At 41.2% G+C, this 13,666-nt stretch overlaps 1 protein-coding gene across 1 annotated transcript in view; it reads left to right on the top strand.

The window, feature by feature from the left end:
• utrn (utrophin) overlaps positions 1-13,666 on the top strand; it is a gene marked incomplete in the record, with an annotated part of 237,395 nt that overhangs the window by 172,061 nt on the left and 51,668 nt on the right. Inside the window, 4 exon segments of the mRNA XM_037685869.1 lie at positions 3,975-4,036; positions 7,037-7,111; positions 11,985-12,186; positions 12,665-12,750. Coding sequence (XP_037541797.1) covers positions 3,975-4,036; positions 7,037-7,111; positions 11,985-12,186; positions 12,665-12,750 — 425 coding nt within the window.

Raw genomic sequence — 13,666 nt, 5'->3', positions numbered from 1 at the left:
ATAACCAATTTTGATGCAGACGAAGAATATAGGATTTAGACAGATAATTCAGGATTGACAGCTCGGATGTATTGGAGGCTACTGCATGGCTTTAGTTGTGTGGATTAGAGATAAAAGCCACAGAGCTGAACAGCACTTTAAAGGACAGGTTTATCGCTTTCAAGTTAGCAGCCTGTGATCACAGATGTCCTCATCCAGCGAAGCTGCCAGGTTCAGTTCAAACACTGCTGCGCTCAAATTCAGTCAAACTGGTTTCAGAGTTCACTTTCACACGAGAGAGTTAACAAAAAAAGAAACTTGGAGAAGATTATTTGTCGTGCATAAATAAATTGACTCATCATATCATTTTATGAAACAAGATACAGGATGGTGACAGCTTAGAAGGGAAATAATTTTGAGTTATTTTAGTACTTGTTAAGCTACCTTAGGAATTCAGATCTCCTTCGATGCACTCTGTCCATTTCACAGGTTTTATGAGCTAAAGTCTTCTTTCTCATTTGGAGTTTTAACAATGATGTTTGTAAGTTCAATTTAAAGTGCAATTAAGGCAAATTGCCATTATCTTGGTGTTTTGTGTTTGATGGACTCTCATTCTAATAAAAATCATTACAAATAGCTTAAAAATAAAAATATGATGATAAGCAACTCTGACAGCTAGATTTAAATGAGATCACAAACATGATGGAACACATTTTATTTTTATCATGTTAGGGGTTCTCAGGTGGAAGATACGACTCAGGATGTAGATCCAGTGTAAACTTAAATTGTCTTTGTTAAAGAGGTCTTTAGAATCTCAGAGCAGATGGCGACTCGGTCCCACACTGACCACAGCAGATAGCGTACATACAATGACTACTGATCCCACAAGTGGCACAGAGAACAGAACAGCTTATAAAGGCTGGAAACTACTTAACCCAACAGAAAACACCGGGAAGTAATAATCACCCAAAGAGAAACACAGGAGCTGGAATCAAAGAAAAACAGACCGAAATAAACACAAAACCCCCAAAATAAGTCTAGAAAGGTGAGTACAGTCCGTTTTTGACTGAGGCCTGGTTTTTGCAGACCCATCGGTGTCCCCAACCTGCACTGATGTACAGCTTTTTTGTATGACAACACTCAACAGCCCATACATTACCATAACTCCAGTCAATTTATGCATTTTATTTATTGACCTTTATTTAACCAGACAAATCCCAGTGAGATCACAGATCTCTTTTTCAAGGGAGGTCTGAGCCTGAAGCAGCCTAACATGCATGTTTTTGGACTGTGGGAGGAAACCCACGCAAACCCGAGGAGAACATGCAAACTCCACACAGAAAGACCCAGGTCCAACTGGGGGATTGAACCTAGGACCTTCTTGCTGTGATGCAACAGTGCTAACCACTGAGCTGTCATGCTGCCAAATGTCAATCATCAGTCAGAGAGACTGAAGAATCAAATGGTTTGGATCTCTAGTGAAATAACTTTTTATTTTTAAATAAACTTTTAAAACTTCTACAATGGTTCTCTGGATTGAACGTTCTCGTGCAATGGTTAAGTTACAAATATACTACGGTACTTTTAGCGTTAATAGTGTACAAATCCAGAAATCCAAGACCGTAAGCAGCAGAAACAGCAAATCATACTGAGAGAGACATTCAAACAGGCTGTTTTATGATATATGACCTATATGTTATATTATCTCCAAACATACTATGTTTAGATCATGTATCATAATATGATATACCATTTTATATATCTTATGTACATTTCTTATATCTCATTATATAATACATCACTTATAGCTCACTGTATCATCATATATCTTATACAAAGTACCATTTATCACATCTCATATCATTTAACAGTTCATTTTTTCTTGTCTTTTATTCTGTATCTAATCGTATCTAATGTATATCTTGTAGATCTAATTTCATTTATGTCCTATATATTATCACCTCTTGCATAGTTTCACATGCTTTATATATTTCATTTCATACCATGGATCACTTCTCCTGTCACACATCATATGTCTTATCTTTTTATACACCCATAGAAGTTAGATGTACAATGGTATAGTCTTCGTTCATCCAGCTGTATGTCCATAAACTTTCTCTTGTCCCTCCCATCACCTTTGATCTGCTTAAGATAATGAGACTTCATACTACACGTACAACGTCACTAGACATTGCCGCTTACACTTTTCATCACCCAGCTCCAAATTCAATGCCACAAATGAATGTTAAAAGTTATTTGCTTGTCTGGGCCATTGCTATAGATTGCGGTATAATAGTTTGTTGACGGGCGTATAATGCGCCTTATGTGATACTCTTGTGAATCCAATCATGCCAAATCAATCTTTGAAGTCTCCAGTTCATGTTGTTTGTAAAGTTCCGTCATTAACAAAAATCATACAAGTTATTAAGCAATCTTAGATTTAAAACCTCATGCTGTCCTGCAATGCACTGAGGATGTGCTGCTGTATGAACGGTGGTTAGATTTCTGTCTGTATACTCCCATTCTCTCCCCTCATTCTTTTAATATTCCCCAAACATTTTTCTTTTGCATCTGAATGTTTTCTCTTATCTTAAATGGAACAGCTTTGCTAATTTTTGGTCCAAAACGACAATAAATGTTCCTCGTTGCTGCTGTGGAAAAAAGCAAACATTCAAGGAAAGCGCTGGAAATAGTTGGGAGTTCACTTGTTCATTTGTAAGCTGTGAAAATAGCTTTTGTTTTCCCTGTACACAGAAATGCACTACATATTTTATGCTATAATGCGATATGTAATATCTCTGAGCTATTTCAGTCTTATCTGCAGCAAACCGTTTTACACTTAAGTGACAAAGTTGTTTTATGTTGATAACTTTTGCTCTTTTTGCAGTTTAGACTTTGCATTTTCTTCTTCCTGTTTCTTGTCCTTGTGTGAAACAAATAGCAACAAATCTCCTGCGCAGCATTCATTAAAACCCATTGTGGGACCTCAGCGAAGGGGTGGTCCGAGCATTAGCAATGACTGCTCACTTGTGAAAGAGGTTATCAGCCTGTGCCGCCGCTGAATAGTGATGAACATCTGTGTGCTGGGAGAGCTTACGCCAGCCACGGCTGCAGCTCAAGTTTACTTTCCGCTGACTGTCAGCAGAGAGCAAGGCGCTGCCGAATCCACAGGGATACCTCCGCATTTCAAAAAACCCACCTTCCAGAAAGCCTCTCACAACAGATCGGAGCGTGGCGTCTGACAGCCAGGTGCTGTCTTAAAATATACATGCACGCACAGGAACAGCCATAGGAGCTCACATAGACATGCCAGACTTGAATCTGCAGCTGGAGAAAAGTTTCCTTTTTCTTGTCCTCTGCAAGTGAAATATCTGTCTGATCACTTTTGGCGTGCAACTTATTTTATTTATTTAGGGATCTTTTTATTGTGTTTTTTTGTGAGGTGAAAACTTCTATATAAAGCAGGAATATGAACAAGAACTTGAAACTTGGGCTCCTTGTTTCCTTTTCAGGGTTGTTAGGAAAGACCCCCTGCCGTGATGAGAGGGATTCACAGTGTGAATGTATTTTTTTGGTTGGGCTTTTATTTTATTTTTTTTTGTACTTTAGGATTTCTCTATGCCATTGAGGAGAATTTTCCTGCGTCTGGCTCCAAATCAGAAACCATTGCAAGAGTTGCCAATAAACACCAGATATATTTTAATAGAAGCTTGTTTATAATTGTACCAGCCTAATGCCAGGTTTTTTTCACCTTGTGCTGTTACTGTCCTTGGTGTTGTGAGCGTTTGTGCACACAGTTGGTTTATCCGTTCCTGTGTGTACTTTTCTTGAGTGATAACGCTTCAGAGTGTAGAAATTATTAGCTTTTTTTTGGGGGGGGGGGGGGGGGGGGTTAATGCTCATACTAAACTGCCTCCTGCTCAGTTTGTTTGTCTGCTGTTGTATTATATTGTGTTCCTCGGTCTAATTCAACTTTTTATTTGTTTGTTTTTCAGTCATCAGACACAGACGACCTGTTGGGATCATCCAAAGATGACAGAACTCTATCAGTCATTAGGTACAAAATACTACACTGTACTATGTTTTGTAACATTGGGTCTTAATTCACAAAAGAGTGTCCAAAAGTTTTAGTTAAATTTTAAATTTTGTCAGAGCTTGGTTCGCATTGCCCGTAGTAAATCAGGCTTGTTCCCAGTGAGAGTTGGACTCCGCCAAGGTTGCCCTTTGTCACCGATTCTGTTCATAACTTTTATGGACAGAATTTCTAGGCGCAGCCAAGGTGTTGAGGGTGTTGGTGGCCTTAGGATTGCGTCTCTGCTTTTTGCAAATGATGTGGTCCTATTGGCTTCATCAGGTCGCAGGAGCAGTTCGCAGTCGAGTGAAGCCACCGGGATGAGGATCAGTTCCTCCAAATCTGAGGCCATGGTCTTGAGCTGGAAAAGGGTAGAGTGCCCTCTGCAGGTTGGGGAGGAGGTCCTGCCCCAAGTGGAGAAGTTCAAGTATCTTGGGGTCTTGTTCATGAATGAGGGAAAAATGGAGCGTGAGATCGATAGGCGGATAGGTGTGGCGTCTGCAGTGAAGCGGGCGCTGTACAGGTCTGTTGTGGTGAAGAGAGAGCTGATTCAGAAGGCAAAGCTCTCAATTTACCGGTTGATCTACGTTCCTACCTTCATCTATGGTCATGGATTGGATTGTGACCGAAAGAACGAGATCACGGATACAAGCGACCGAAATGAGTTTTCTCCGCAGGGTTTCTGGACTCTCCCTTAGAGGTAGGGTGAGAAGTTGGATCATCCGGGAGGGACTCAGAGTAGAGCCGGTGCTTCTCCACATCGAAAGTAGCCAGTTGAGGTGGCTCGGGCATCTGGTTAGGATGCCGCCTGGACGCCTCCCTGGTGAGGTGTTCCAGACAAGTCCTACCGGGAGGAGACCCAGAGGAAGACCCAGGACACGCTGGACGGACTATGTTTCTCTGCTTGTCTGGGAACGCCTCGGGATTCCCTCAGAGGAGCTGGCCCAAGTGACTGGGGAGAGAGAAGTCTGGGCCTCTTAAGCTGCGACCTGACCCCAGATAAGCAGAAGAAACTGGATGGATGGATAATTAAATTTTAGTTATTACAAATATTGGCACTTGCTTAAAAATATTTAGCAGCTTGTGTTTATTTGACTTGCTAAAAAAAATCTGATAATGTTTGACTATTGTGCCTCCAGTACAGTGATTGCATCAAAATTAATCCTATTGATTCAGCAATAATGATGATTCCTAATGATTTCTGTCTTTTATACACCAGGAAACTACTGGTGTTTAAATACCAGACTCATTGTCATTCTGCATATGTTTGACAGCTGGCAGGTACAAGAAACACATGGTGTATCAGTAAAACAGTGCATAGTTCTAACTCTGAACACATGTAGTTACATGCAGGGACCCAAAGAAGGTCAGTTTATCTAGTGAAAGTAAAGTGCTATGCATTGTCATCATTGTATGTTTCTATACACTGATGACATTTGTGCTGCATTTAACCCATCACACATGAGATGCATCCAGGTGGAGCAGCGGGCAGCACCTGGGGAGCAGTTAAGGATTAGGCGTCTTGCTCAAGAACACCACGGCATGTGGGCATGGCAGGGAGTTGAACCTGTGGCTTTCTGGTCTTAAGGCTGCTGCCCTACCACTGCACCACAGCCGCCCTATCTTTGTTAGATAATAGAAAAGTTCTAGTTGATATATTTGTTGGACTGAGAGTAAAAGCAGAACCTTCAGCATATGAGACAAAGGTGTACGAAGCAGCATCCGAATTGAAATTAACCAAAAAACTAAAAAAAACCTGCAACAGGTTTTAATGATGGTGGTTACAGCTACAGGTAATACAGATCATTTTGAGCTCTTTCAAAGTTTCCAGTAGAAATGTTGTGTCGCTCACTGACCAGTTTAGCTTCCCTGACATGCTAATATTAGCATCTAGCCAGGCAGAAATGACAAAGTCGCACATGTGCAATCAGGTCAGTTTTTCACAATCAGAAAAAAATGAACGGCTCAAGCGTTTACATGCGCACCGTTCGGATTATGAATCGGCATAAACCACCCGTTTCGTTCTGATCACAAATTATTTTGGAACTCGCTGAATAAACAAAAAATAACCCGAATGGTGCGTTTACACGACACATTTTTATTCCGAACGGCCGTTTGATCCGATTACTTATGTCCCTATAAACATAGCTATTGTCAGAGAGTCCTCATGAAAAGACATTTCCTTTTACAACTGAATGATAAAATGTGTCTTGAACAGCTGAAATAAATACTAGCTGTAATTTTGAAGGGGGCTGAGGTGGTGAACTTTCCATAATGTCAGTGAAAAGTTCTGTTCAGGGTTACTTGTTCAAAACAACTTAAAGTATCTCTGAATCTGAAGTGTTTTGTCAAAGACTGGTTGAAAATATCCACATCACAAATGGAAACACATAAAAAGCGTCTCTGCCTAAAGGGAGCGGCTCAGTTGCTGTTTTTTTAAGTTGATAAAATTTTAAAGTAATGCTTCATTAACATAATATGTAAAACTCATTTTAACAAGTGTTGCAGAGGGATTTATTTACTACTTTTGACTTTATAAATAAGATAAGGAGTTTGCCCAAGAGGTGTGCTAACATTGCATTTAATTACACACAGTAAATCTGGTCTTTATATTTATCTGTCTGTCTGTATCTCCTGTCTGTGTCCATTAGCATGTATGCATCCCTGAGGTGTGGTCAGTGTGACTGTTCTTTATTAAACAGCCTGATTGGTGTCAACCTTTGAAACTTTGGGAACGTTTTCTGGAGGCCAGCAGCTCAACAAATGGCAACATCCTTTCTCAGAGACAGAACTCTCTAACCTAATTGCGCTGTCCACATTAGCAGCCCCTAATTCAGTCGTCTTCTTGGACATAAACTACCAGAAGCCAGGTTTCAGTGAAGACACAGAGTCAGCTTGTGAGGCTCTGCCGACAGATTTCTGTACTGATCTTTTTCCCATTTTCCATTTACCTTTCATCACCCTGTCTCTTTTCCTCCCCTGTAGTGGACTTGAATAACGTGAGGTTCTCTGCATACCGAACAGCCATGAAGATACGCAGACTACAAAAGGCATTGTGCTGTAAGTAAGGAACACAAACACACACACACACAAGGACCTTAATGATTACAGTTGTGGTCAGGCTCTTCTGATATTTAGGAGCTGTCGTAATGGTTTAATACTTTGCCAGAGCAGCAAAGGTACCAGTGGTATGTAGCGTTTAAAAATACTTACAGCTGCATAAATCTCTGTATGAATGTGTTTGTGTGTGAACATTGTGGTCCACACACTGTCACAGCTGCTGCAGGTGTAGAATATATCTTCATGTGTTCTGCACAGGTGGGATTTATTTATTTATGCAAAAAGTTTACATCTTAGTGTGTGAGTTTCCATTTTCTGCTTTATATACCGTATTTTCTGGACTTTAAGTCGCACTTTAGTTTGGCCAGTCCTGCGACGTATTGTCCGAAGCAACTTATTTACATTTTTTTTCCCTATTCATGACGCAATTTTTGACTGACGCGTGTAGTGATTCGCTACACGCGTTAAATATTCAATCATACTGACATGAGCCAAAGAGTAAACTGTGAGAGGGCCCTCTAGGCTTTTGACAACTGTTGTTCCTCTTATGCCCCCCGTGCATACATTCACTTAGAGACAACTGAGAAAAACTTAACACAAGTAAAATGTCCAGAAAAAGAAAATCCTATTCTGCATATTACAAACTGCAGGTAATAAAATATGCAGCCCAAAGCGGTACTTGAGCAGTAGAAAGACAGTTTGGAGTGAATGAGAAACTTGTGAGGGACTGACGAAAAGCAGAGGTGACTCTAACTGCAATGAAGAAAACGAAAAAAGCTAATCGCGGGCTGAAAGCAAGATGGCCAGAGCTCGAAGGCCGAGTGCGCAGCTGGGAGAGGCTTATCGATGGTCCAGTTGCATCTCCACGTCATGGCCGTTGTCAAGGAGATGACTATGAATGATTTTGTTGGTGGACCTTCTTGGTGTTATCGCTTTATACAGCGTAGCCGCCTCCATCAGAGCACGGACATCGGTGTGTCAGAAACTGCCAACAGACTTTCAAGTCAAGGTTGACAGTTTTTGTGAGTTCTTTAGAAAGCAGGTAGCAGAACATACATGTCAACATTGACATCCCCATGGGTCGACGTGTTGCACAGAAAAGGCAGAAAAGTGTGAGTATAGTGACAACTGGTCATGAGAAATCACACTTCACAGTGGTGCTAGCATGTTGTGGAGATGGATAGAAATTGCCACCGATGGTCATTTTCAAACGTAAAACTGCCAAAAGACAAATGCTGCACTAAGCATCTTGATGGTTTCTTTAAAGCATGCAAAGCCCTGCTCGCGATGGATAGTATGCGAGCGCACATAATGCCACATTTCAAAGATAAAATAAAAGCTTGCAACTCTATACCTGCTATCTTCCCTGGAGGCTTAACCAAAGTACTCCAGCCTCTCGACATCTCGGTGAACTGGAGCTCTAAGGCAGCCTTGCGTGTGTCGCTTGTGGGAAACCTGGATGGAGAGCACACATTCATGGCAACCAGAAGGATGCACATTGCAAATTTCCAGCAAGTCTTTGGATGGATCGACAAAGCATGGACTTCAGTGACAACTGAAACCATCCTGTCAGGATTTAGAAAGACCGGAATAACTGGAACTGATGTGGAGTCTGACGACAGCCCCGCAGAAGAGGAGACTGCCCTTCGTCTTCCTCCGGAGTTGGCGGAGTTGTTCAGAAGCGACACCGAGGATGAAGAATTCAATTGATTCAGTGATGTGGGATGAGATTGGTGAATTTACCGGTAACTTGCTTGTCAGACTCGTTGGCTTGTCTTAATTAAGCCTGTTCAGGATCCCAGGTATGTTCTGTGTGTTGTTATTTCAGAATAAATGTTTGTTCTTGCACTTTGTGAAATATACTTCTAAATAAATGCAACTTATACTCCGAAGTGACTTGTATATTGTTTTTTCTTCTTCATGAAGCATTTTTGCCTGATGTGACCTATACTCCGGAGCGACTTGTAGTCAGAAAATACAGCAGTTGTTTTGATAAATGTGACTATTGCGAACAGTTTTGTATGTTTCCAACACCCACCTATCTAAATGCACACAGATTCAGTCACACTGTATATGCATATACCCTCGTGAGGTTCAGCCTACATGGCAGTAGCTACTTGAAGTCAGCACAGTGTGATAATAGTGATGAACGATGGCATTTATCCAGATGCTGATGTTAGAATAACAAAACATTATGAGCAGACATCACTCATTTACATCCTGCTGTTTGTTGGAAGTTTGTGGAGGAAAAAAAACAATACCACTAAAACATGCAAGGAGCTATAACACGCCATGCCTGTTGCGTTTTGCAAAGCAGTGTGTAGTCGAGTCACTGCCTGTTGGTGTGTTCTGTTTGTTGCTTTATAATGAGTTGCAATGATTCAGACACATTTTGATTTACTGTCTCAGATTGCTTCTTAAACCACGTGTGTGTGTTTCTGAAGAGAATGCATCAGACTGAGTGAATCTGATGTGAGGTACTGCGGTTCAATTTCATTCATTAGATTAGAACAGCCACAGTGAAAAAGGCTGTGCAGCAGAAGGATCAGTAGCTATTAGTTTTTAGCCTGGATTCATGAGCTTGGTCGACCCATGTGTTCCTGTCTGAATATTTATGTGTTTACATGCCTGTTTGTGGGAGAGAACAGCACACATACATGTATAATGAAGATAATTGGGTTAAGTTTGTGCCAGAAGGCTAAAGAAGCACAAATTAGCATCTCACTAATGTGCCACAACCTTTTTAGCTTCGTATAATGACAAAGCTGGAGAGAAAGTGAAGTTTTGCCATCTGATAGCATGGCTGCCCTGCTGTGTCTGCTCCATGTGAATTACTTCAGTAATTAGTGTTGCCTTTGGAGCATAGCAGTAGAGAGAATTCACAAATTCATGTATTATCAGTTTCTCTCTTCAGTATCATGTGTCAGTTCTTACCATGCTTTAAGTTTATTAATCATCTGACCTTCAGGTTGTGATAATCCTATAAGTCCGAGGGGGAAAGCCGTTATTTTTATTAGTAGGTGAAGATTCTGTACAGCTCATCCAATGAGTCGCTGAAAGTGTTGAAGCTTGAAAAGTGAAAGTCAAGATATCTTCCAGCAATGTGCAGGGCCAGTGGGCATCTAGATGACCTCAGCTGAACCTAAACAACATAAAAATCTACTTGGTGTATTAATAACTAGCACACTGGCTTGTATAGAAAATTTGAGGCCCTGTTCACACCTCACAGTAACATTCGTCTTGGGTGATTCAACTGCTAGTGGACAGATCTGATTGATATGTGTTGATGTTTCTGTAAAAATAACAGTACATTTAGACATCTGAACAATATTATTATTAAAGCATTAACATAATTCTGAGTTGCTGGTGAAGGTTCTCAGTCATTCAGGTCATGATCGATTAAAAAAAAGGTTAAAAAAACAAAATCAACTGGACTTCTTAGGACTTAAAGCTGAAGATGTTTTTCTTCCCATCTGGGAGAATTTATCATTTCTAAAATGTCTGGAGTGTGTGGAGACCCAAGCTTTATAGAACTGCATGAGAGGCCTGGTTGTGTACCTAGATTCACATGCGGTTTAGACTAGAACTTTAGTCCACATGTTTTACGCCTTGTATTTGTACTATCTTTCACATATTTGAAAATGACAGGAAATATGATAAAACTAGCCATGTTCATTGTTGGCAATAATTTAAATAAAATTCAGTTTTATTTTAGTCAAAGCCTGAAAGAGCCGCGGCAGAGGTACCAAAGAGCCACATGTGGCTCCAGAACCACAGGTTGCAGACCCTTGTTCTATAAGATGACAGCAGAAGATGCAATGTGGTGTAACTCCAGTTCAGTAAGAGTTCCTGAAGGGAGGTGCTGGACAGTTTGTGTTCAGACTGCAAACGTGTGCAGACCAAAGATCATTTCCGAAGTTAGTCTAAGGCGGTTTGAGTGAAATAATTTTTAATGCCCTCCTTTGCCTTTCAGTTATGTGTTTAAGTCTTGTTAATGCCAGGTGTGAATGGGGATTCAGTGTTAAAAACTAAATATATGAAAGTCCTTCTTATTTTTCTCACAACTTTTATCTTGTCCTGATGCATGCTCCATAATCCAGGTAGGAAAATCTAACAAGGTTTAGTCAGGTCCTCGGGATGAATTCTTCTTTTATTGAAATGTTGAATTTATCAAGACTGAGTTTGTTGCACCTCCTCAGACTGAAGAAGTCTTTTGGATAAAAGATGAAACGTTTCAACAAAGAAGAATCCGTTCAGAGGACCTGACTCAACCTTGTTAAACTTTTATCTTGTTTTGCTGGTGCAAATTTCTGCTACTGGCGCGTTTCATTTTCAAACAATCTCCTGTAACTGGATCATATTGGACCATCTGCTTCTTAAGATACAAAACTCAGAGTGAGAAGTACTTTTTAGAACCTAATGGAGATATTGAGATATTGATTTAACTTTTTTTTTTTAATCTTTGAAGATGTGGTGAACAAATAAAAAAAACGCTTCTCGTTTTGCTGCTCTTTTGCTGTTAAGCTCTCAATTTTCCTTTATGAATAATTCACAAAAATGATGTTTCAATAGAATATTCAAATCTGTTCCTATAAGAACAGTGTGCCATTTCTCAGTCTTATGTTCTTTTCAGCTTTATCTTGTTGGCATTTGTGGAAAAATCTGAGCTGCCGCGGACAACTAAATAAACGAGCCAAACGTCACTTGCAACTTTTATTTACCTCTTCTTATACTGACTTTATTAAATTCAAATGTGTTTCTTATTCTCTTGAATCTGATTGTCACTCTTTCTATTAATTTTTCTCTCTTTAAAAAACAGTTTTTATTTATATACGTTTTGTTTTTCATGTCTTCCCTCTCATTCTGTCTGCAGTGGACCTGCTGGATCTGAGTGTTGCCCAGAGCACCTTCGAGCAGCACAAACTCACCAACAACAATCACCTCCTTTCCGTCCCCGACGTCATCAACTGCCTGACGTCCATCTACGACGGGCTGGAACAGGAGCACAAAGACCTGGTCAACGTCCCCCTCTGCGTTGACATGTGTCTCAACTGGCTGCTCAACGTTTACGACACGTGCGTATACCGTTTGTGTATTAAAAGTCAGCGATTATGGCTCAGCCTACATGCCTTCTTGAAATCTGTCACACGTTTTGCATCTGCTGAATATATCAGCGCGGTGGGTTGGCATGAAAACATCGCTACTGCCTTTTGAATTAATTGACACTTAAATAAGGATCGCTCCGGGCAGGCATGACAAATGTTAACATACATCTGTCTTTGTAAAGTCACATGTGTTACCTGCTTAAATACAGAAAAAAGAAAAAAGCAGTCTGACTCGCACTTCACAAACATCCAGTAGCAACACACACCGAGATGAATGCCCTTCTGCTTCCTGCTTCCAAACACATAATGATTTTCTGTCACTGCCCTTCCATGCTACTCCAGATTTGAAATTAGCAGAACAAACAAAAACATATTGGATACATAGAGGCTCGCGTCGAGAGCAAATATGATTAAGTGGTTGCCATGTTCTGCTTTTCTCCACCTGCAGTGGTCGCAGCGGGAAGATCCGCGTCCTGTCCATGAAGATCGGCTTGCTCTCGCTCTCCAAGGGCCACTTAGAAGAAAAATACAAATGTGAGTGAAAAGGAGCAGATGATGAATCTGCTGTTGTTCCGTACTCTAAAACACAGAGTTGAATCTGCCCTCCCTCGTGCACTTCCGTCTGCAGCAGCCCACGCTGCTCCACCGCAGCTGTAATCCTAGTAGTATTAATCAAACTCACAGCGGGGGGGGGGAATCGGAGAATGGTTTGTCTAATTGGATGAGAGACCTCCTACGTTTCCCCTGTTCTTTATTTAATTCTGCTTTCTGATTTATTTTTGAGGATTAGAGAGCGAGAGCTGGTTCCACCGGGAGACGACTTGTCAGTCTGGCTTGCTGCTCTTTGTGCTGCTTTATCTTCCTCCGTCTGTCTTCCTTCGCCGTCACTGCTCAAACTCTCGTTCATCTGTCTAACACTCCCACTTTGTCGTCCTATCTTACTTACTCTTACTTCTCCTCCTTTCTTCTTTCCACTGCCGTGGCACGAACCCTGTCCCAGAGCCCATTCGTTCCACTGGCAGTTTCTATTAGCTTGAGAAGGGTATCAAGCACGGCTGATTGCGTTCTTCCTCCTGTACTCTCTTAGAGTTTCATTTCCTGTCTGCCTCGTGCATACGCTCACTGGACTGCACGCACATCTGACCAAGTGTCCTGCCATTTGACACTCGGTGTAACGGCTTCCAATGTCGCATTTAATTGCGCGGCAGAATGTGTTCGGCTAACGATGAGGGTGTTGATCAGTGGAGGTCACAAGTGCATGTAATTGCGAGCGTGGCCACGTGAACGCATACTTAACAGAAGCTGGCATCAGAGCCCGACTTCACATGGAGATCAAAGACAGCTGCAAGCAGAGCGGAAGAACCCGTCATCCTGCCTGTTTTCTGCTTCCCGCTCTTTCACAGCATTACCCTCGCTGCCCTCTTTCCTCAGTTTGTGACTTTATCAGGAA

This window comes from Nematolebias whitei, chromosome 12, assembly GCF_014905685.2.
Source record: "Nematolebias whitei isolate Nwh7 chromosome 12, NemWhi1, whole genome shotgun sequence".
Classification (NCBI taxonomy): Eukaryota; Metazoa; Chordata; class Actinopteri; order Cyprinodontiformes; family Rivulidae; genus Nematolebias; species Nematolebias whitei.
Note: the sequence above shows the minus strand (reverse complement) of the source record. Positions and strands in the feature narration are given on the sequence as shown.